The 23,438-nt window shown below is 46.1% G+C and overlaps 1 protein-coding gene across 3 annotated transcripts in view; it reads left to right on the top strand.

Annotated features, from left to right (window-relative positions):
* The window catches only part of Bcat1 (branched chain amino acid transaminase 1), a 95,623-nt gene that overhangs the window by 17,828 nt on the left and 54,357 nt on the right, over positions 1-23,438 (top strand). The window contains exons 1-2 of one of the 3 annotated variants that reach the window (XM_052722297.1): positions 15,965-16,492; positions 17,646-17,714. In XM_052722297.1, the coding sequence (XP_052578257.1) occupies positions 16,286-16,492; positions 17,646-17,714 (276 nt within the window). In that variant the 5' untranslated portion in view covers positions 15,965-16,285. Of the gene's footprint in view, positions 1-15,964; positions 16,493-16,805; positions 17,569-17,645; positions 17,715-23,438 lie in introns of those variants that run through there. The other 2 variants (XM_052722300.1, XM_052722298.1) reach the window with 2 other exon arrangements.

Genomic DNA, 23,438 nt, shown 5'->3' with positions numbered 1-23,438 from the left:
CGGCCAGGAAGCAGGAAGAAGAGAACTTGTGACCCCCTCCTTTTCCTTTTCAGGGGTCATGGTAAGATGCCAGGAAGCACGGCCTCCTTCGGGCTGTATAGCCCAAGGTCATGATCGTGTAGTCCAAGGTCATGATCGTGTAGCCCAAGGTCATGAACACAGCAAATATCACTACAGCAAATAGCTAACCTTCTCTCTTTGCCTGTGTCTCCTGAAAAAGAGGTCTGTCCTTCTGCTCAGCCCCCACTGAAGAACCCTCACTACACTTAGTTCCTCCCACCCCTTCCTGTCAGCTAGTTGCTGACTCAGCCTCCTGACCCCAGGTTAATGTTATTTAATCAAACAAATGTAACATGTCTTTGAATTGTTAACAAAAGCAGCAGAAACAAATGTAACGCACCTTTACACAGTTAAAATAATGTTCCACAACAGGACTCCAGGGGTTGGTTAAGTGGTGGCCCTCGGCGCTCGTGGCTGACCGCCACTCACAGTGACCATGTCGACAGAAGAGAACACTGGATGTTGTGGTGGCGGAAGAATCATGAGCCATGGTTACCTTTCTAGAGCTTTATTGGTAGAGAAAGGGAGGGAGAGAGAGGGAGAGCAGGAGAGGGGGAGGGGGAGGGAGGGGGAGGGAGGGAGAGGGAGGGAGAGAGAGCTGCAGAGGAGAGAGAATACAGAAGGAGGGAGTGTGGAAAAAGGGCACAGAGAGGGCACGCCCACTTTTTAGGCTGGGATGCCGTCGCTGGTGATGTAATTAAGGGCATAATCCTTACAACCCCTCACTCAGGAGTCTCTCACTAACCCCCTCCTGCCCGCCTTCAGGTGCACGTGATCTTGGGAGATGCTGGAGCCTATGAAGTAGTGGGACGTTAACTGACTGTAGGTCTCTGTGATGCAGCTCTATGAATCAGTCATCCACGATGTGTGACCTTGCTGATACAGCTGTTGGGGGGTCACCCTCGGTCCTCTGTCATCTGTCATTGGTTGGTACCCTGTTGGGGGTGAACAGCTGTTCACATTTCCCCAGAAAAAGTTGATGCAACAAGGGGTTACTTTCACGACCATGGGTGACTCAGCAGCTGTGTCATCCCAGAGCCCAGCCTGTGTGACAATTCACAAAAGTTGTGTGGTTGAAACCTCATCCCCAGTCAGCCTCCACCTCCTGTAGACTCCAGGACCTTTCAGGACAACAGTCTCGTGGAGCCGGAGGAATGGGGTGGCAGGACTCCCAGGTGTGTTGTGCTCAGAGGACAGAGTTCCACAACCAAGGACTCCTCATAGATAAGTTATTGCATGCATATATTAATTTAATTAAAAAATCTGAGACTGCTTTATGCAGTCCAGGCCAACCCTGAACTCTCTTTCTTTCTCTCTCTCTTTTGAAACTTATTCTCACTAAGTAGCCCTGACTCTTCCTAGAACTGTGGAGACTTACTGACTCACAGAGATCCCCTTGTTTCTGCCTCCCAAGTGCTGGGATTGAAAAGCTTGTGTTACACACCCAGTGGACCCTGAACTCAACCCTACTGCTTGTGTGTCTCAGGTGTTGTGATGACAGGTGTGTGCTTCCATGCACTGCCATGTTCTCTTGACTGTGTGGCATCCTTGTGAGAAAGACCCTTTAGTTAGCTGCTCCTGAAGACTGTGGTGGTTCAAATTCCCATTTCTCTGTTTGCTGAGAATCTTTGCTCACTGTCCACCACCAGCCACGCCCCCCACCTTTCCCTGTGTTGATCACTTTCTGTAAATATGTCCTGCGTTGTGCTTCCTGGGCAGACAAATGCCGACTGAGTCCAAGCAGTGGTCTCCCATGTCTGTGGGATCTTCATCTGTGGACTGGGGCATGTCAGAGGAGCCTAGCTGGCTTGGGGTGGTCACATGTGCCCCCACCTCTGCCCCATTCCTTCCTTCCCTCCCTCCTTCCTTCCTCCCTCCTTCCTTCCTTCTTGTCAATTTGACACAAACTGGGTCATCTGGGAGGAAGGAACCTCACTTGAGAAATACCTCCACATTCAGACTGTCCTGTGGGCATGTCTGATGGCATTTTCTTGATGATTGATGTGGGAGGGCTCCTCCCACAGTAGGCGCTGCCATCCTGGGGAAGGTAGTCCTGCCCTACATTCCTCAATGATGGACTGTGATCCCAACATGTGAGCCAAATATAAACCCTGACTCCCAGGTTGCTTTTGGGCATGGTGTTTATTGCAGCAACAGAAAGCACACAGATGCATTTCCATGGATGGCTGCAAAGCTCTTGGTGATCATTAATAGTGACACAGTGGAGCTGCAGACCGAGGATTGCTGGCCCATAGACCTTCAGGAAAGCCAGCGTTTGCTGGCAGACGCAGTTCCTGGCATTTAATCAGAACCAGTTTTGAGCAGCACCCTGCCCTCCATCTCCATGTGGTTGTTATCAGAGGCCCCTGGAATTACCCATTTTGTGTCTGTGTATGGTCTTGTGCATGTGAGTGCAGAACCTGTGGAGACCAGAAGAGGATGCCGGGTCTCGTGGGGCTGGAGTTACAGGTGGTTATGAAGTCCCCCATACAGCTGCTGGGAACCAGACTCTAGCCCTCTGCATGTAACACGCTTGCTTTTGTGCCACCAACCAGCTCCGAAATCATGACATAGAGACTTACTATTAGTTATGAATGCTCAGCCTTAGCATATGCTTGTCCCACCAGCTTTTATAATTTATTTTAGCCTGTTTCTCTTCATCTACGTTTGCCTCGGGTTTTCACCTTTCTTTCTTTCTGTGTGTCATGCTTTCACCGCTCCCCTGTGTCTGTCTGTCTGTCTAGCTGGCCTGGGTGTCTCCCTCTTCCTCCCTCATACTCTCCTCTCTTCTACCCTGAGCCTAGATTTCCTCTTCTTCCTCATTCTCTCTGCCTACCAGCCCTGCCTATCCCAGCTCTACTGCCTAGCTAATGGCTTTTTATTAGGTTATTAGGTGCCTCAGGCAGGGGAGATGAAACAGTAACACATCCTTACATCATTAAACAAATGCAGCAGAAACAAATGTAACACACCTTCACACAGTTAAAGTAATATTCTGCAACATAAACCAATGTAGCATATCTTTGCCGGTTAAAGTACATTCCACAACATCTTCATGAGCAGCCAGAGCTCTTAAGTACTGAGCCATCTCTCCAGCTCTATGACATGAATTTTTTTTCCCGAGACAGGGTTTCTCTGTGTAGTTTTGGTGCCTGCCCTGCATCTTGCTCTGTAGAGAGTACCACCTAGTGTCGTGGTACATGTATTCAGGAAGCAGAGGCAGACAGATCTCTCTGAGTTCAAGGCCAGCATGGTCTACATAGTGAGTTTGAGGCCAGCTAGGACTATACAGTGAGGAGAAAAAAATAAAGCATGAGTACCTATTCGAGTGACAGTACATACACAGTGTTCTCTACATGAGGAAATATCTGTTGTTGTTTCTTGAAGCCTCATTTAATTAGGCTTAATGTCTCCTGCTCGGAACTTGAGATGTAAGACTATTTTGGTAAAATGCAAAATTCTGAGCTTGTTTCCGAATGAATATACACTGAAATCTCTAATCTCTACTCAGATTCTTTCTCTCCATCGATCTTGGGAAAAGAGCTTGAAGATGGCCGGAGGCCTTTCAGGCGAAGGCTGTCCTTTGTACAGAGAATTACAGAAAGTACAAAGGACGGGGAGGGGGAGTGAGGAGCAGGCTTGGTGTCTGTCCTGTCTGAGAGGAGCCTTGGGTATCAGAAGCGTTCACCACATTCATTTTCCCTGTGGCACTGGACTGCATGTGTTCTGCCTGTTACGTGGCTACAGGGACAATTTTGTGTGGTGTTCTGAGCGAAGAGGAGACCCTGTCATGACCAGGGATTGGGCCACCTGTGAACCTGCCTCTCAAGCAGTTTTGCCATGCAGAGGTCTACAGGAGCTGAGCTAAGGAGATTTGAAGATGAGATAAGGAAGTGTTAATTGATTGGGATAATTGGGTTTCAGAAATCTGTGAAGAAAAAGCAAACACAAATTTAAAAAGTGGAAAGAATAAATCCAGAATAAAGAAAATACCAGCAGTGTAAAACCAAGAGGGAGTCACATCTACTGTGGCGGGGTGAAATGATCTGCAGTTCTTATCACCAGGGCTCCTGACCCAGACTGTGAGATGACAGTGACTCAGGCACTGGGGGCGTGACTCAGTGGGCAGAGCGCTTGCTTAGCGTGTCTGCCTGCAGACCTGGGTTTGACCCCAGCACACGGTATAAACTGGGTGTGGTGGAGCGCTCCTGCCATTCCAGCCTTGGGAGGTGGTAGGGGGAGAATTAGAAGTTCAAGGCCATATGGATACTTTGTGAGTTTGAAGCCAGCCTCGGGTTGGTGAGATACCGTCTCAAAAATCAACAGAGAATTGATCAGAGGTAACATGTGGTGGAATACAGATTTTTCTTGTTGTTAGTCATTGCTCAGTATCCTCCTGTATCTGATGCCATGTCAAAAGCTGACCAGCAGCAAGGCCAGTCATCAGACCCTGGGGGATCTCCGGTAGCCAGTCTCAGAGACTCCTCAGAACTCAATGTGCCTCACAAGACTCTGTTCACCTCCTCAGACCACAGCATCTGGAGGATTCCATGGTTCTTGGTGACTGTCTCCACTGAGCTCTCCTGGGAGCTCTTCCTCTGCCCTTCTCCCATCCTCTCCCCTTCCCCGTCCTTCCTGCTGTCTACTCTGTGAGACTTGCTGAAATCTGGCTGTTTCCTTCTGTTGTCTGACTTCTGTTCATCCCATATAGAACAGAAGACACATGCTCTACCTCTGTCCAGCTTGGTGAATCATTGAGTTTATTAGGGTTGCGGACAAGAGCATGGGTGACTCACGGGCAGTTGTATCACCAAAAAGTCCATCCAACCCAGCTCCTTGCAGAACTTATTGGCAAGTCTCCACCATTTTTTACTGCTCATCTGGCCTTATGAACCTTTAAAAAATGCATTTTTATTTTATTTATTTTTTGTGTGTGTTGGGGGAGGGGGTGGTGGTTGAGTACACACACCTGTGGAGGCCGGAAGGGGAGGATGCCCTGAAATTGGAGCTACAGACCGTTGCAAGCTGCCAGTAGGCTAGGGTCCTCTGCAAGAGCAATGCACTCTTAATATCTGAGCCATCTCTCCAGTCTCAGGCCTTTGGGGTCTTGTGAGTTTTAGGGACTTCCTGTGTAGCTGAAGTTTTTCTGTGTCCTACCTGGCCCAAGGTCAGGACAAATCTCTCTCACCCACTGGTCCTGCATGCCAAAATGTGGGTCAAGAGTTTCTACCTAAAACCTGAGAAAGCCTTAAAAAAAATTCTAGCTGGGCATTGCTGGGACATGCCTTTAATCCCAACACTCGGGAGGCAGAGGCAGGCGGATCTCTGTGAGTTCGAGGCCAGCCTGGGCTACCAAGTGAGTTCCAGGAAAGGCACAAAACTGCACAGAGAAACCCTGTCTCGAAAAACCAAAAAAAAAGAAAAAAAATCTGAAATGGAGCTAAAAACAGCTTCCTAGTTGTCTCTCTTAGGCCAGCCATGGCCTGTGGGCTTGAGCTACTCTATGGCCAGTTTGTGGCGTGTGGGCTTGACCTATGCCATGTTACACAGAAGCATCTCCAAGCTGCATAGTACACTGCATGGTGGATACAGGTTTTGCTAGTGCAGACAAAATAAATAAATAAATAAAGAAAGAAAGAAAGAAAGAAAGAAAGAAAGAAAGAAAGAAAGAAAGAAAGAAAGAAAGAAAGGTTTCTGAGCTACACGCTGCTGGGTGGAAGCATGGATCCACTGCGTCGCATAGTTGGCAGTGAGTCTGGTTCCCAGAGCTGGTGGTTAACATAGTTCTGCCATGTTAGGAAGCTGAGGTGGGCAGAACCAGCAGCCAAAGCAGCCATTTCAGTCCTAGTAATGCTGCAGTTTAAAGCAATAGATTCACAATAAGGCAGATTCAGATGGAATAAGACTTTAAATGGCTTATAATGTATATAAAAATGTACATCGGCTTGGAAGAGAGAGGAAAAGGAATATAGACAGTTATATAAAGAAATAGTTTTAAAAAATAAAGTCTTTAGGGCAGGCATCTCCATGATGGGTAAGGTGACCTGCTGACATCCCACGCAACCTAAGTCAGAAGCTCATTTATTAGCAAAAGGGGGACCTGTAGGGTCCTGGCCCCTGTTTTGGGTAACTGTTGCCTTGCTTGCTGACCTTGACCTTGATATCCTCCCTATGCTAATTCCCTCCCGGGTTTCACCCTCCTGAATGCTTAAGGGAAGTTCCTTGTCTGTGTAACCTGCATAATGGGCGTTAACAGCTTAGATGTAAGATTGTAAAACATCGGTAGCAAACTTCTGCCCTCCAGGGTTCTCCCATTGTGCTGTAAGCCTGTATTTAAGACCTCCTCCCTCCTTCAATAAACAGCATTCTGTATTAAAAAAAAAAAAAAACTCTAAAAATGCCAAGTAACTTATAACAACAACAAAAAAAAGTCTTTAAAGAGACAGTAAAGACAATATAAAAAATAAGCCACATAAAGACGGATATCACACAGAGAATCTGGATTATGTTGTCTTTGGGATTTTTAACTGCAGAAAAACATTTGATTGTAAAGGCTGCTCAGTTAAACCAATATGTGTATTTTAAAGGTATCTTCACTTCAGAATTTGGATCTAAGGATATGTTGCTTTGGAAAGGAGGCTCTGTTTTTGTTTCCACAGGAAGCAAGAGGCTATGGATTTGTTCCAGGTTAAGATACATCAGGTTTGATCAGCCAAGACCCCCTGAAAGGTCTCCAATGACCCATGGCCCAGATCATCCAAAATCAACTTCAAGGCAATGGCTCAGAGAATACAGCATTACAGACTACTCCAATCAGGACTTAACCATAATCCTAAAATTTTCTTTGTGTCCCCATAAGATTACGAGCACTCTCTATCAGCAGGAAGTAGACTAGAAAACTATATCCACATTCCCAAAAATAGATTATGGATGTTTGTCTTTGTTTAGGTTGTTGGTTACAAATTGTTATTGATCATAGTCTATATCTTTCTAAAGGAAGAAAGGGAGATATGATATAGAAATATAGGATAAATAGTTTACATTGCTATAGATTTTAGTTTATTGATACAAATTTAAACAAGTTTGTTATACATTATATATATATATATTTCTACTCTCATTTAAGGTATTATGTTTACATAATTCATTTAAATTGTAATGGATAATTAAGAAATACAGATTAATAATAAATCTTCTATGATAGTCAAACTTATAGTCATGTTAAGTTTTCTAGGTATACATAGATTATTTCAATTAGGTAGGTAATCTTCAAACACTTGAAAGACCTACAGAATAGGGCATTTAAAATGTTTTAAAAACTTGGACTTTCTGGACAGTGAGACATGTCTGCTCCTGGCAGGACCGATTTACTTCAGAGAGGAGGATGGGCATTGAGGATACTCCATGTGGAGTTTATCTTCTTGGCAAAGACAGCCATTTGGGTAAGAAACAGTTTTTGCCTAGACTGACAAAATTGTGTTGACTGGACATGCAGGACCCATAAGAAGGTGACTACTGAACTTTGCAAGGCAAAATGGTCCTTCAGGTTCCTGCTTTGCAGAAGAAAGAGTCAGACATTCTACAGGACACAGGAAAAAGTGACTGAGAGACTCTAGGCCTGTGGGCTGAAGATGGATGTCCCAACATTGCAGAGGAACTTTGGATGACTGTCCAGGCAGGCAGCTGTCTCTGTCATTCTAGATTTTTGGAAGTTGCTTACAATGCTCTGCCTCTTTACTTAGGTAATATTGTATCCTTCTGAGGTCTTTGATGTAGTTGAAGACTAGATAGTTATTATTTTCCTTGGTTATGATAAGAGGTAAGATAGATATGAAACCTTAGACTCACAAATATAGGATAGATAGGATATCTTCTTTAATTTTGCCAAATACAAATAGACTAGATATTATAACTATAATTCTTGCTTGATAACTGTTCTATTATATGTAATTTTACTATGTTAAAGTTAAAACCTTCCTTTTTGGTTAGACAGAGAAGGGGAGGTCCTGTGGGATGTTCTGTATGCTGTGAATATGTGTTGCTCTGATTAGTTGACAAATAAAATGCTGATTGGCAAGTAGCCAGGCAGGAAGTATAGGCAGGATAAGCAGAGAAGAGAATTCTGGGAAGAGGAAGGCTGAGTCAGGAGATGCCAGCCCATCGTCCAGGGAGCAGCATGTAATGGCACACAGGTAAAGCCATGGAACACATGGCTACATAAATATTAACAGAAATGGGCTGAGTTTAAGTGTAAGAGCTAGTCAGTAGTAGGCCTGAGCTAATGGCTGATCAGTTTTAATTAATATAAACCTCTGTGTGTTTACTTGGGTCTGAGCGGCTGTGGACCAGGCCGGACACAGGAAAACTTTCAGCTACACTTCCTGAGTCTCTTGAGTTGTATTTATTTTCCTGACTTAAGAGTCTCCCTCTAGTCCAGATTGTTTCTGTCTGAGAACATAGCTACACAGTGTCCTGTATCCCTATCTCCTACTGTAGCCTGGTCCAGTTTGTTAACAGGATTGCAGCAAGCTGCAAGTATATATTATAGAGATTCAGCTATATATAAGCTATACCTTGACTGACCAAGGTGTCCTTCAAGAGGAAGCCATTTATCAAGGAATATTTGGTGTTATTTAGCATATATACATTATATATAAGCTGTCTTCTGCTACGAAATTCTTGTGTGCCCATATACTACTCAGCCATATTGGCAAATAGCTAAGCTTCTCAGACCTACTGCTGAGCTAATCCACTAGGTAACTAACACCTCTACAGGGCCTAGGAGACAGGTAGGAGATAGATGCATAGCTTTGTTTCTTGTGCAAACTAAGCTCAGATCATCACTTGCCTTCAGGCTTAGTAGCATGGCAGAGTTATTGACTCAGGACAACAGGGCTTTTTGCATAACCAGGTGCAGTAAGGACTGGAGCAGAATTCCAGAGGCAGGCAGAGCTGCGTGGCCAGAGAGAAGAGAAGAAGGCAGAGTTTCTCAGGGCGGGGTGGGGTGGGGGTAAGGAGCAAGGAAGGAAAGATGGAGGGTGAAGGAACAGAGGACGAAGAAGAGGTTAAAAGCATAGGAGCTTAGTTAGGACTATGAGAAGACAGAAAAAGAAGGGACAGGGAGAAACTGAGAATTTTGTCTTAGAGAAATAAAGTAAACCTGGACATAGTGTCGTCCCCAGGACTCTGAGAGGAATCTTCTCAGGGCAGGCCCCTGTGAAAATTCCATTATAGGGTCATCTGCTCTGTATATTTGCCAAGAACTGTCTCAGTACCCCATTTTGCTTGGCCTTCCTCCAGTCGCCAAACTGGAGCTCAGACAACAATCCTGACCCGGTCCTCTGTTCTCAATTCTAAACCTTGCAGTGGGTTTACTTGCCTGTAGGTTAAAATCAATGAAACCTCTTTTTTTTTTTTTTTTTTTTTTTTTTTTTTTTTTTTGGTTTTTTGAGACAGGGTTTCTCTGTGTAGCTTTGCGCCTCTCCTGGAACTCACTTGGTAGCCCAGGCTGGCCTCGAACTCACAGAGATCTGCCTGGCTCTGCCTCCCGAGTGCTGGGATTAAAGGCGGTTCCACCACCGCCCGGCAAAACCTCTTTTTATGTTGGCTGCAGATACAGCTCAGTTGGTAGAGTACTTGTCTCACATACCAAGGCCCTGGGAAAGATTCTAGCCCTGAATAGGCTGGGTGTTATGGTATATGCTTCTAACCCCAGGACTTGGAAGGTGGAGGTGGGAGGGTCAGGAGTTCAAGGTCAGCCTTGGCTTCATAGGATTGAGGCCAGCCTGAGATACATGAGACCCTGAAATACACACACACACACACACACACACACACACACACACACACACACACACACTCGAGCATACACATACAAAGTTAAATTATCTCTTCTTAATACGGCATTAAGCAGAGTGACCTAACATCTAACAGCTTAACCTAACATTCGAGCTTCATTCTAGTTATGGCATATTAATAATTGATAAGCACAAGGATATTACCCTGCTGTGGGGAAGAACTAGTTCCTCATGAAATACAATGAACAGTGACTTATTTACTGTTCTAGTCATGGTCACTACTGCTGTGATGAAACACCATGACCAAAAGCAAGTTAGGGAGGAAAGGCTTAGACTCTTACATTGTAGTCCACCATTGGAGGAAACCAGGAAAGGAACTCAAACATGGCAGGAACCTGGATCAGGAGCTGCTGCAGAGGCCATAGAGGAGTGCTGCTCACTGGCTTCCTTTCCGTGGCTTGCTCAGTCTGCTTTCTTATAGAACCCAGGACCACCAGCCCAGGGATGACACCACCCACAGTTGCCTGGGCCCTCCCACATCAACCACTAATTAAGAACATGCCCTACAGGCTTGCCTACAGCCCCATCTTATGGAGCTTTCTTTCAACCTAGGCTCCCTCCTCTTTGATGACCCCAGCTTGTGTCAAGTTGACACAAAACTAGCCAGCACATTTATAAAAATGTCTATAGTGTTATCTGATTTTTAAATCCACAATCCCTTTCATTGCATTTTGAGCCACATTTTATAGTCAAATGACAGAAATACAAAAATGTTGAAGCTGGAGTTTTCTCTCCGGGGGTCCTGCCAAGCCCCGGCAATCCAACAGCCCACTTATAAAATAAACACACAGATGCTTATATTACTTAAACTGTTTGGCCTAATGGCTCAGGCTTCTTGCCCTCTGTTCTTATATCTTAAATTAACCCATTTCTATATTAGTCTATAAGTTGCCACGTGGCTCGTGGCTTACCGGTACCTTACATCTTGCTTTTCATGGCGGCGACTGGCAGTGTCTCTCTGCCTCAGCCTTCCACTTCCCAGAATTCTCTTCTCTCCTTGTCCCACCTATACTTCCTGTCTGGCTACTGGCCAATCAGTGTTTTATTTATTAAAATTAATTTTATTTATTAACTAATCAGAGCAACACATTTAACATACAGAACATCCCACAGCAAAATGTTTCTTTTTAAAACTTCATTTTAAATTGAAGCCTACAAGATGCACATATTAATGGGGTTCCATATTAATGGTTCCACCCATAATGCATTGCATGATAATCACATCAAGCTGAACTCATTTCCTCGAACATTCACTGCTCGCTGTGGAGATGGTCGGTACCCTTTCTTCCAGCCTTCTGAGCTGTGTGGTACATGATGTTACTACCTACTGCCACCCCATTGTGCAACTATGTTCCAGAAGTCCCTACTCTTGTTTTACTTATGGGTAACTTAGCACTTAGTGTTCCTTGATGGATATTCCTTCACTGGACAGCAGCTCAGTGATGCAATGCTGGCTTAGCATGTGCCATGTCCAGAGTTTGACTTTCTAAAAAACAAAACAAAACAACAAAAACTTCCACATTTTTTCCTCCACCCAATATTCTTGGTCTCTGTCAACACTGTTCTTGGCCTCTGTAAGTTCAGCTCTTTTCTGGTGAATGTGAGTGCAACCATGTGTGTCCTGTTGCTATGATAAACTACATTGAGAAAAGCAACTTGGGGTGCTGGAGAGATGGTTCTGTGAGTGGCTAAGAGCATGTACTGCTCTTGTAAAGGACCTGAGTTTGTTTCCCATCGCCCATGTTGGGTAGTTCATAATTGCCTGTAACTCTAGCTTTAGGAGATCTGATGCCCTCTTCTGGCCTCCAAGGATACCTGCTCTCATATGCATAGACATACATACGTTCTCATAACATCATTATCATCATCATCATCATTATTATTTTTGAAAGCAACTTAAGAGGACTTAAGCAGCTCAGCACACAGTTGGAGGTCACAGCACGTCATGGTGGGGAAGTCTAGGCAGTAAGAGCCTGAGCAGCTGGTCACATTGTACCCACTCCAGGAGGCAGAGAGTGATGAATGATGGTGGTATCCTTGATCTCTTCATCCTGCAGCAGATATTCTATTTTATTTTTTATAAATTTTATTGATTTTTTTGTTTTTTGTTTTTCAAGACAGGGTTTCTCTGAGTAGCTTTGGAGCCTGTCCTGGATCTCACTCTGTAGCCCAGGCTGGCCTCAAACTCACAGAGATCCACCTGTCTCTGCCTCCCGAGTACTGGGATTAAAGGTGTGCACCTGGCCTGAATTTTTATAGAGCATATCTTGTTCATATTCTTTCCCCTCTCCCAGCTCCTCCCAGCTCCTTCCTACCTCCATATCCAACCAACTTCATATTCTTTCTCTCTCAAAAAACAAAACAGCAAGGAAAAAAACCAAAACATAAAAACATAAAATCAAAACCAAACCAAAACAACAATAAAAAAGGAAAACGGATAAACTAAAAAACTTAACAAAATAAAAACATAGAATTCATCTTGTGTTGGCCAACTATGCAGGGGCGTGGGACCTGCCCTGGAGTGTGGTTGATTCACCCTTGAACATTCCATTGGAGGTAACAGATTTTTCCCTCTCCCAGCATGAATTAATTGCAAATAGCTTCTTGGTTAGAGGTGGGTCTTTGTGTCCCTTTCCCTGTCTCAGTGCCAGCATTTTGTCTGGTTTGAACCTGTGCAGGTTTTATGAATGCTGTCACAGTCTCCATGCATTCATGTTTTGTCTGGAAGATCTTGTTTGCTATGAGTCATGCCCCACCTCTGGCTCGTAGAGGTTTTCCATTTCCTCCTCTGCATAGAGCCCTTACCTTAGCCTTGAGATGAGGGGTTTAATAAAGGTATCTTATTTAGGGCCGAGTGTTCCAGAGTCTATGACTCTGCAGAGTGTCCAGTTGTGGGTCTCTCTGTTAATTCCCATCTATTGCAGGAATAAACTCTCTGATGAGGGTGGAGTGATGCTCCATGGGCATGGCAATATGTCATTTGGAGTCATTTTATCGCTGTTTCTTTGGCAGAATAATAGTAATAAGTTTTCCTCTAGGCCCATGACCTATCTAGTCTTGGGTTTGGGGCCTCTTGAGTAGTGTTATGTATGCCTTCCATCTCATAGAGTGGGCTTTTAAATGTAATAAAAAAAAAAGTGGTTGTAGAAAGAAAAGTTTATCTGAGGAATCAAACTGCTAGACTGTCTGGGCAGGAGGGCTGTGTGTGGACAGAACAGGAAAAGCCTTGTCAGTTTTAAGGAGACAGGGAAGGAGAGGTGTGGGCCAGAAAAGCCTGGGAATCGGTGCAAGGTTAGTCTGGAGCTAGATGCTCTTGCCAGAGGCTGGGTTAGGGAACAGTGGCTTTCCCATGAAACAGACCTGCCGAATGCTGAGTTTATTTCCCCATTCTTTTTTACTCCATAACAATCTGTTTACCGGGTCCAGTCAGAGCCCTTCTGCTTAGGACATTATCACCAGCACTGCCATTTTGGGGGCCCCACTTTGGATCCGACAATAACGTTTGTACCACTGCTTCACCGGTGTATCTTGCAGACAGGTTGCTGTTGTAGTCACAGTTTCATAGCTGGGAGCTACTGCTGATCACCTTTCTCCTCTGGTAGCACAGAGTACCTTCCAACACCATGCATGCTAGTCTGTAGGGATGACGCTTCAGCTGGGCACTAGCTCGATTTCTCCATGTTTGATGACATAAGCTGTGTCTTCAGCAATATGACCCTACCATCAGGTTATGGAGAGACATGAATAGCCTTGGCAACAGCCTGTGATGTTTGGAAATCCATGGGACCCCTTTGGTCAACAGCTCAACAAGCTATATAACCTATTCCTGGCCCTGGAGGCTTTGCTTGGTGGCATAAGATGTCTAGTTGGGCATTGTCTCCCCCATTATATGGTGATTCCATGTGTGCTCTACTCATACGTGTATATATTTTAGGAAGTTTCTATAGTAGTAGGTTTCCACGTGGCCTTTCACGTGGCCTTTAGTGTTATTTGTCCCTCCCCATACCCCCCCCACACACTTCACTTCCCATCCCGTCCCCAGTTAATCCTATTGTGCTTGCCCTTTGTCTCTTTATAATACTATACTCTATTTCTTCTTCCCTGGAAGATCTGCTTCTTCTCCCTGGTCCTTTACAAGCTACCTACCCTCTGTGATTATTCACCGGAACAAATATTTACAGCTTAAAAACTAGCATCCACATCCAGGAGAAAACATTTGACATTTGTCGTTGTGGATCTGAGTTACCTCACTCATGATGATTGTTTCTAGCTCCGTCCATTTACCTGCACATTTCATTTCCTTAACAGTTGAGTACTTTTCTTTGTATAAATGTACCATTCATCAGTTAATTGATGGACATCTAGGCTGTTTCCAATTCCTGGCTATCATGAATAGAGCAGCAATGAACATGGATGTAGGTCCTTTGGGCATATGCCCAAGAGGGCTAGAGCTGGATCTTTAAGTAAACCAATTTTCAGCTTTTGGAAGACCCCCACCCCCATCCCCCCACCCCCACCCCACACCCCCCTCTAGCCATGTGATTGACATACCCAACTAGTTAACTCTTTAGGGAGGGGTCAGTAGTATTTAAAGTTCTAATCTTTGGGGCAGATCAGAATTTTCTTCTCCACTCTGGTTGAAAGTTGAGCTTAGATTCAATCTTTGCTGGAGGAAGTAGTTTTCCTATAAAAAGGGCCCTCAACAGAGTTCTGATGTCTCCACCTTTGCATACGGAAAGGAAATTTCAAATCCTAAATAGTGGTAGCTGTGAAACTTCCTTTCTAGTTTTACCTGGGAAACAGCAGGTGCGGTGCCAAGCTGAGCAGGGGGTAGGAATCCACCCTCTATGGCCCCCAAGACAAGCTGCTCTCTGTCCAGCTCCTTAATAGCAGACTTTGAAACCAGGTGGGTTTTAACTGCCTTCTCCCCACAATGCAAGGCCAGATTCCCATTTCAAGATCAGCTAGGTCAACCCAGTGCCTGTAGGCTGACATTGACCAAGAATCCCTAGGATCGCAGTGTACCTTAGTAACAATGAACAAATATGCCTCAATATTAAAAAAAAAAAAGTTAAGGAAAAATACACATAAGAGAAACTCTTCAGGCTGTTGGAACAGGTGGGGCTTTCCAACTTGGTGCCAGAGATTGGGTGGAGGGGACTAAAGCTGTCCTACTCTCCCATTTCCTGTATTAAACCCAGAACTATTTCTAACCCCCCTTAGCGCCTCTTTCTAAGGTTGCTACCGAGGTCCTGTTACGCCCAGATCATGGGGACCCCCAAAAGACCACCATGGAGACTGAATCCTGCATGTAAAAGCAAAGAGCTTTTATTTCAAGCTTGGAACTTGGTCCCTCTGTCTGTCCCACACAGCGGTGAGAACAGAGAGCCCTGAACTCAGGTGGGGCAGGGTTTTTATCATAGCAGAGGTTGGGGTGAGGGGATTTCCAGGGTCCAGGAGGCTGACAATTGTCTAGGGGTATATGTAAAACAAAAATAGGTGTGTGTTAAACTTAAGGACATCTGGCCACCTTATCTAATGGTTGGAATGTTTGGGATGTCAGGTACTTCCTCACCCCTGGGTAGATCCCTGGGTGGTATCAGCTTAAGGCTTTTCCTGGATCTGGGTGTTGCCTGCCCGGAAGCCTGTCACAGAAGCTGTGTCTAGGCCCCAAAGCTTGTCATGGCTGCTGTGTGGTCAAGCTATTTTGGGGCCCCTTCACAGTCCACTGCCAGAAAAATGCCCAAGTAGTATGCCCGGGAGCTCATCATTTTTAATGATGTGTCCTGGGTGCAGGCACTCAGAGGCCAACGGTATGGGATCCCTGGAGCTGGGGGTGGTTGTAAGGACATGGGTGCTAGGAATCAAACTCTTAACCCCTGAGCCATCATTCCAGCCCCTAGTTTTTGTTTATCTCGGAGACAGGGTCTCACTGTAGCTCGGGTTTGTCCAGAACTCGCAGCAACCTTATCTTTCATCAGCCTCTCAAGTGCTAGGGTTAAAAGGGACAGCCACCACGCTAGCAGGGACGCTGTCTTGCCTGAACCAGATAAACCGCATAAAGATTGCTTCCGAGGCTGCCAGCAGGGTAGCTAGATCAGAGGCTCTGCGTGGAAAAGCGGATTCACGTTCTGAGGTCAGCAACTGTAGATCGGTGGCAGGTCAAAGCCCAGACACAAATGCAGGTCCCCACCTGCAAACCCTGGTCCTTTACCCGCCCAGTCCCAGAGAAAGCCATTGTGATGTAAATGTGTCGCAGAGGAGTCCCGGGTCTTGCCCTGAAGAGTTCTTGAGTCAAACGCCAGTGCTTCTGGGCCCTCGATGCGCTTGCCCAGCCCCGCGTGACTGCACGCACCCACGACACGGAGATGCTGCAGCGTCTGCGCTCCTCCCTGTGCCGGGTGCTCGTCAGTGGCTCTCCGTTCGGACCTCCAGCGCCCGCCACGCCGAACAGCGGCCCCGGGCTCGCGGGATTCGCTGTGCACCACGTGTCGCCGCCGCGCCACGCATTCCCACGCGTCCGCAGCTTCGTCATGGCCTGCTTGCCCCGGGGAACTGCAACCCTGGCCCGCCAGGTACCCGCATGGCGAAGGGCGAGGGGCGCCAGGACCAGCATCCCGCGGGCGACTCGTTCGGCGGTCACGGCGGAAGGGGTCACGAGGCTCGGGGGTTCACCACGGAGGATGCAGGACTGGGAGACTCGGGGTTGCGGCGGGGATGGAGATGATTCATGGATGCTCGGGGGTCGCCACCGGGGACTCAGGGACTGCTAGTGTCTCCAGAGAATTCTGGGGCCATCCCGGGGGTCTCCACTGGGGACACTACTGGGGACTGAGGGGGGTCACTGTGGGGCTTCAGGGATAGCCACTAGGGAAGCTAGTGGGACTTGGGGAAACTCATGGTTCTCCACTGGAGACGCAGGAGTCGTCATTAGAGATGTTGGGGTCACAATCGGGGACGGGGAGAACTTGAGGGTCGCTACAGGGACTTGGGCATCACCAGGGATAGCGGGGATGTCACCAGGGATGCGGGTGTCACAGCCTGGGAAACTGGAAGATGAGGGAAAGCCGTCCCCACCCGAAAATCCCACCTCAGCCTCTGCAGGCTTGGACCCCTTCCCTCCTTCCTAGCTGTTTAGCAAATTAGCGACCAGCTTTTGAATGCTTGCCGCTTTCCCTAGTTAATTCCGAACTGCGGTATCTTTCATTTATTTAATTGCCACCAGTATCAAGAGGTTTTGTCCTTCAAGTGTGAGGTTTTGGCCGCGCCGAAGCACCGGGGACCCTGCGGGTGGAGAAAATGGTTCCAGCCAGTCCGCGCTCTCTCACACTCGAGGCAGCCTGCCTATTGTGCGCCTGTGATTGACAAGACCACGAGGCTGAGCGCTCTCGGGAATTTTTTTTTTTCCTCTATAAATGGCTTAAACCCTCGGTCTAGACGACTCATTCGGACATTCGGGAGACAATTGCTTTCTTGTTCATTGCGGGTGAACCCTGGCTCCGGGGCTGACCTGGAATTTAAGGAGCCCCTCCCTAAACTACTAGAAGATAAGCCAGACCTGGGGCGGGTTGGGAGACTGGGACATCACTCCAGCTGGAGCTGACACCGGGTGCTGGACGGTCCAGGCTCGGCTTTTCTGTTTTCTGTGATGGTGAGTCCCTCAATCAGGTCCCTGTGATGACCCACCTAACTTTGCTTAATGGAGGTTTAATTATTTTTATTTTTAAGGACTGCAGTAATGGATGCGCGGTGCCCTTTGCTGGAGAACGAGGATCAGAAGTGGCTGAGACTTTTAGGGTAAGGCGTCTGCGGGATTGGTTAAGTTAGAGGTAATGCATTTCAGGTTGAGATTGGGGGTTGGGGAATTTTAACTGTGTAAGTTTACACAGATTTCTTGAATTTTAAATTACAGCTGGGGAGGGAAAAAGTCATTCGAGATTATTACCAGTCAGCAAAACAAAATTTACCTAGCAGTAAGTTGCTTCTTTTATTTTATGACTCAGACATTTTATTGGGAAAGAGTCAATTGATGAATAGGAACCTGAGTTGTTGTTTTTTTTTTTCTTAATTGTATCAGCTAAACCCTTCACCCTGCTTGTCCAAGAAAATGCACTGCGTCTTCTCTCCTTAAAAATCCTACAGTCCAGGATTGCATTTTCTTTCCACCTGAATTGTGTGGTTTATGTATGACATGGCCTCATGCTTCGCAGGGGAGTTGTTGAAGGGACAGAGATAAAGATCTTGTCAGAGTACCTGACAACCCTTTATCCTCATCCGCCAGCCCCCAGCATGGAGCGGTTTGCAGATCTCCACGGTGCTTGACTCTGCCACTTTGCTGGCTCTGATGCGCGTTGCCAATTGTCATCCATAGTACAGACTGTCCTGTGACCTCATATCCTGGCAGAGTTCAGAGAGGGGCTTAGTCCCACAGGGGACACTCGGGTGTGGGGACAGTGCTGGGGAATGCTGAATTCAAGATAAGCCCTCTGCTCACAACTGTTTTGTTTTAAACCAAAATATAGTATAATATGCTACAGTGAGCTGCTGTGGATTTTGTCTGTGTGATTTCTGGTGCACTGAAGTGATTCCCCAGTAGCCCTAAGCAATAGGCTTAGCTGCTAATCCTTCTAGACTGCTCGGTAGTTTCCAAGAGGCTGTAGTCGGTGTGTGTGGGGCTCAGTTCTTTCACAAGTGCTTGTCTAGAATTCCATCCCCAGCACCTCCCAGGACTCAGCTATCATACATGAAAGGCTAGGGATCATTCTGGCTGTCCTGGAACTCCGTGTAAACCAGACTGGCCATGGGTTCTTGCTAAGCTTTATAAGACAAAGGTTCAGTGAGTCAATTTCTCAAAAGAAATTATTATATGTTTTTCAATTGAAAGGACTTTATGCTTTTTTATACAAAGTATTCAGTGCACAATAGAGTTCATAGTGAAAATAATGTATTTGTTAACTGAAGTTTGTGTGCAGCTTGGTTGTGTGTGCTGATGCCCACCTACTCTGCTTGTGCTCTTGGCGTGGCTTGAGACAGTATTGATCATCTGATGGGTTTTATTGAAAGCTCAGTGCTGGCTGTTGAACCCAGGGTCCTTGCACATACTAAGCCAAGAGCCTCTGTTCCTGAGTCATACCCTTAGCTTGGATCTCCGCTTCTGACGATTTTCTGTCTGTGGTCCAGGTCTTTCACAGATCCTTTCTTATTTTTATTGTCTCTTTCCCACTGTGATGGGGTCCCGTCAAAGTGAGGGTGATGTTTTCTAGCTGGGCCCAGAAAGCAGTCATCTTATTTATTTACTTATTTATTAATTATTGTAGGAGGGCACCATGGTGCGCGTGTGGGTGTCAGCGGGCAACTTGGAAGGGTTGTTTCTCCCCTTCCCCGCCATGACTTGAGTGTTCTAGAAAGAGCACAGGTATGTGCAGTGTGCGCCTTTGCCCTCAGCCACCTTACAGGCCTTTTTTCTCAGTTTTTTTCCCTAAAGATTTGTTTTTAATTATGTGTGTGCGTGCGTGCGTGCGTGCAGTAAGTTTGTGCACATCTTTGTGAGTGCCCCTGGAGACTAGCTGCATTGAATCCTCTGGAACTGTAGTGACAGATGACTTGTGAGCCTCTTGACATGGTGATGGGAATCGAACCTGGGTCCTGGAAGAGCAGCCTGCACTCCAGCTGGTGAGCCACATCTCCAGCTCCCTTTAGCTCATTCTTTTAAAGAACTGTATTTATTGCCTCTGAGTTTTGCTGTGGACACCAGGGTCCTCTGAAAGAAATGAGCTCTCGGCATCTTACAGTCCCCCGATTGGCCCCGAAGCTGTAGCATCCCTTCTTCAGACCTCAGTAGGTTCTCAGAGAGGACCCATAGAGAAGCACTGAGCAGACCAGGCAGTCTTTCTCAGTGGAGCAGAAAGCTGCAGGCGCTCATGCAGAGCCTCGTTCCTTCCAGTGCTGATTGACGTAGTCTGAGCATTGGATATGTTTGTTTTTGTATCCAGTGCAGAGAAGAACGGCTGGGCTGGGCAAGGAAAGTGTCCAGGTGCTTCCTCATCGTAGATATCAAATCGGAAGATTGTTTTCCTTTTTTTTAATTGAAAATATTTTTATATGTTTTGTTTACTTACTTTGTATATGTGTGTGGGTCCGTGCATGTGCAAATCAGAGAACAACTTGAAGGCATTGGCTCTCCCCTTCAACCACGTTCCAGGTACTGAAGTTAGGTCACCAGGCTTGGAGGCGAAGTACCTTTACCCACTGAACCAGACAGATGTCCCGGAAACTTGTTTTTTCTTACTGTCTCCCAGTTAGCATGCTTTCCTTTAGCCTTCCAGTGCCCTTGATATAAAACGTCACTGAACAAAAACTGGTTGGTTGGTCCTCTCCCCCTTCTTCGTTCTGAGACAGGGTCTCACCTTGTAGCCCAGGCTGGCCTTGAACTCATAGGGATCCACCTGCTTTAGCCTTTCAAACACTGGGATTAAAGGCGTGTACCAGCCCATCTGACATTTAAAGAAAAAAAATCAATTTATTTTTGCTTTGTGTGTATGAGAGTTTCCCTCTGTGTGTATGTGTGTGTGTGTGTGTGTGTGTGTACCACATGCATGTCTGGTGTCCACATAGACCTGACTAGCATTACAGCATTACAGAGCACTGTAAGCTGTCATGTGGGTGCTGTGGTCTTAACTGCTAAGCCATGTCTGCAGGCCTCACCCCCACCTCCCTGTGCCCCCAGCCTTTGCCTTTAATTCCAGCACTCAGAACATAGAGGCCAGTGCATCTCTGAGCTCAAGGCCAGCTAGGGCTGTATAGCGAGACCCTGTCTCAAAAAACCCTTGTCCAAACAAACAAACAAACAAACAAACAAATAAATAAAGTAAAACAACAACAACAACAAACCCCTTGATTTCCAGAATTGCAGAAAGGAATTTAAAGTTCTTGGTGAAATTTTGTGTTACTTAGAAAACAACCGGATCCAGGGCGTTCTTTATGTTCAAATCCGGATGAGAGGGCTGGGAGTCAGAGAAGATGCTGTGGTCCATACAAATGGAAATAAGGCTGGACATTTTATCATTTAGAATTTCTGCCAGTATTCGGAAGTTGGAATTCGAACACTGGTTTTAACCTCTTTCTGGTTTATTTATGTGTCTGTGTGGATGCTGCCGTGTGTGCAGTGTCTTCAGAGACCAGAAGAAGATGGCAGACGGTCCTGGGGCTGAAGTTAATGCTTGTCTGCAAGCTTCCCGACCATGCTAGGAGCTGAACTCTGAAATAGCAGCAAGCACTCTTCACCTCTGAGCTGTCTCTTTGGTCCTAGAAGAAACACGAATTTGAACATAAATGTACTCTCTGTGTCAGCTTAGCAGTTTCGCACTCTAGCGCTTTGGTCTAGCCTGGGCTGACTGGGTGGTCCCATTTCTGTTTTTCTTCTTTTTGCAATGCTGAGTGTTGAGCCCAGGATTTTAAACACAGTAGGCAAAGTGCTGTACCCTGAGCTACAAGCCCAGCTCTGGAAGCATTTTAGGCAAAGGATTCAGAACTGGTACAACTATATAAACTAAACCAGGGTCATCTTAACCTGGGGGTTTGAACTTTGATCCTCTTACTTCACAGCAAGTGTTTTTTTTTCTTCCACTGAGCTTCTCCATTTTCCAACTGTGAAAAAATTTAAAAGCTATAAGCTAGATCACATTTCAAAATGGACCTAGAACCTCCAAGTGGCCTTGGGGCTCAGTTTGTTCAAAGTTTCAAACATGATTTTTAGCTGGGCAAAGTGCAGACCACAAACTATCTCCGGCTGATCTCCCAGACTTGAGGGCCTGGGCCTAGAAAATCACTGGAATGGAGGTAGGGAAGGCCAGCAGGACAGAACTTAGCATTGCCCAGATTCTTTTACCTACATTTCCTTAAGTGCTTCTCACCCTAGCTGAGCTTGCTTGTTCAACTGACAAAACCACCAGGAAATACATACAGGACAGTCTTGCCTCTGTAGGCATCCCTGGTGATGGTCCCTCCCACAGGCTGATGCTTGCAGTAGTGTGGTGAGTGGGGCTTACCTTGCCTGATGAGCTGACAGCAAACTACATTCCCGGGAAGGAGGTAGCCAAGGCTGCAGTCGCAGCAAACAGCCAGAGGTCTCTGAGAGCTGGAATGTGGTTGGTGTATAGGGGCCTAGTTGTCTGTCTTGGTCCATCCCTTGCCTGGTTTTCCTAACTGCGACAGCTGTAGGACCTCTGTGACTCTTTCCCCTTTCCCTTCTCTCATTCCTCCCTGTATTCCTTCCTGCCTCAGGGTCTTTGCTATGTCCTGCTTGGACCATCTGCCTGAAATACTTTAATCCTAGGTCTATAGACATCCTGCCTTCTCTCTGCACTCAGGGCAGCTCAGCCACACTGACAGGCCTCTGCAAAGCAAAGACCAACGTTCCCTTCTCTGCCTCTTCTCCTGAGTTACTTTAATTCTTCATAGCGTTAATCACCTTTTGATCTAGTCTTTTGGTTATTTATTATCTTAACTTTGCTAGCAGAACAAGGACTTGATGTATCTAATGACCCATGGCATTATAGGCACAGAGTAGCTCAAAAATACTAGGTTGGAGGTTTGGATAATCCTGTGCTAACCTGTGTGTCTGTCGATGACTGGTGACGTTCTTCAGGAAGCAAGGGCTGGACCTCAAGCAGGCTTGATACATTTGTGCACTCCCTGAGCCACAGTGCCTCTGCAGCTAATGCTTAAAATAAAATTCAGAACACTAAGAATAATGATAGTGAGGAACAGAGCTAGAGGAAAAAGGAAAAATGAGCACATTCAGTTTTGATGAGGCAAATTATCCTAACTCAGATGGTCATTGAAAGTGAAAGTAAAGTTTATTTTTTATGCTTGAGGACAATTTTACTAAAGTTCAAGAGAAAAACAGCAGGGTAGACAAGCTATACATTTTGGTAGCTGCCTGGAGGAGGTGGGTGGGTAAGAGGAGGAGAGGAAGTCTTGCTGAAGAACCATGCACATTCTTGATTCTCACTTAAAAAGAAAGTCAGGGCCATGGATGCCTCAGTGGGTGAAAATGATTGCTCTGTCAGCCTGACACCGTTTGATCCCTGGAGCCCATGTTGGAAAGAGAGAACCAACTCCCAACCAAAAGTTGTCCTCTGACCTCCACACAGATGTTGTGGTGTGCCTACACACACACTTAGCATGTGTATCTATACAGGATAATAAATAATATTGTAAAACGCCAATGCCATTTGACTTTGCAGTGTTTGAGGTCTGTCTGGAACTTCAGCCTGTCCTGTTCTGTGTCTTCCTGTGAGAAATGTTGATGATACTCTCTTTGTCACAGACTGTGGATGGGGTTGGGTGTGTAGCCCAGTTGGTAGAGTTCTTGCCTAGTGAGCACTAATTAGACCTGGGGTGATGTGCACACCAGTAGCTTCTCAGGAGGCAGAGGCAGGATGATCCTTAGCTAAGGAGAGTTTATAAGCCACCTGAGCGTCAAGAGAGTCGGACAGCCTCACCCCTCCAGAACTTTCT

This window comes from Peromyscus californicus, unplaced genomic scaffold (genome assembly GCF_007827085.1).
Source record: "Peromyscus californicus insignis strain IS unplaced genomic scaffold, ASM782708v3 Scaffold_6__1_contigs__length_162567912, whole genome shotgun sequence".
In the NCBI taxonomy this organism is placed as follows: Eukaryota; Metazoa; Chordata; class Mammalia; order Rodentia; family Cricetidae; genus Peromyscus; species Peromyscus californicus.
This window is presented reverse-complemented; position numbering and strand designations above follow the sequence as displayed.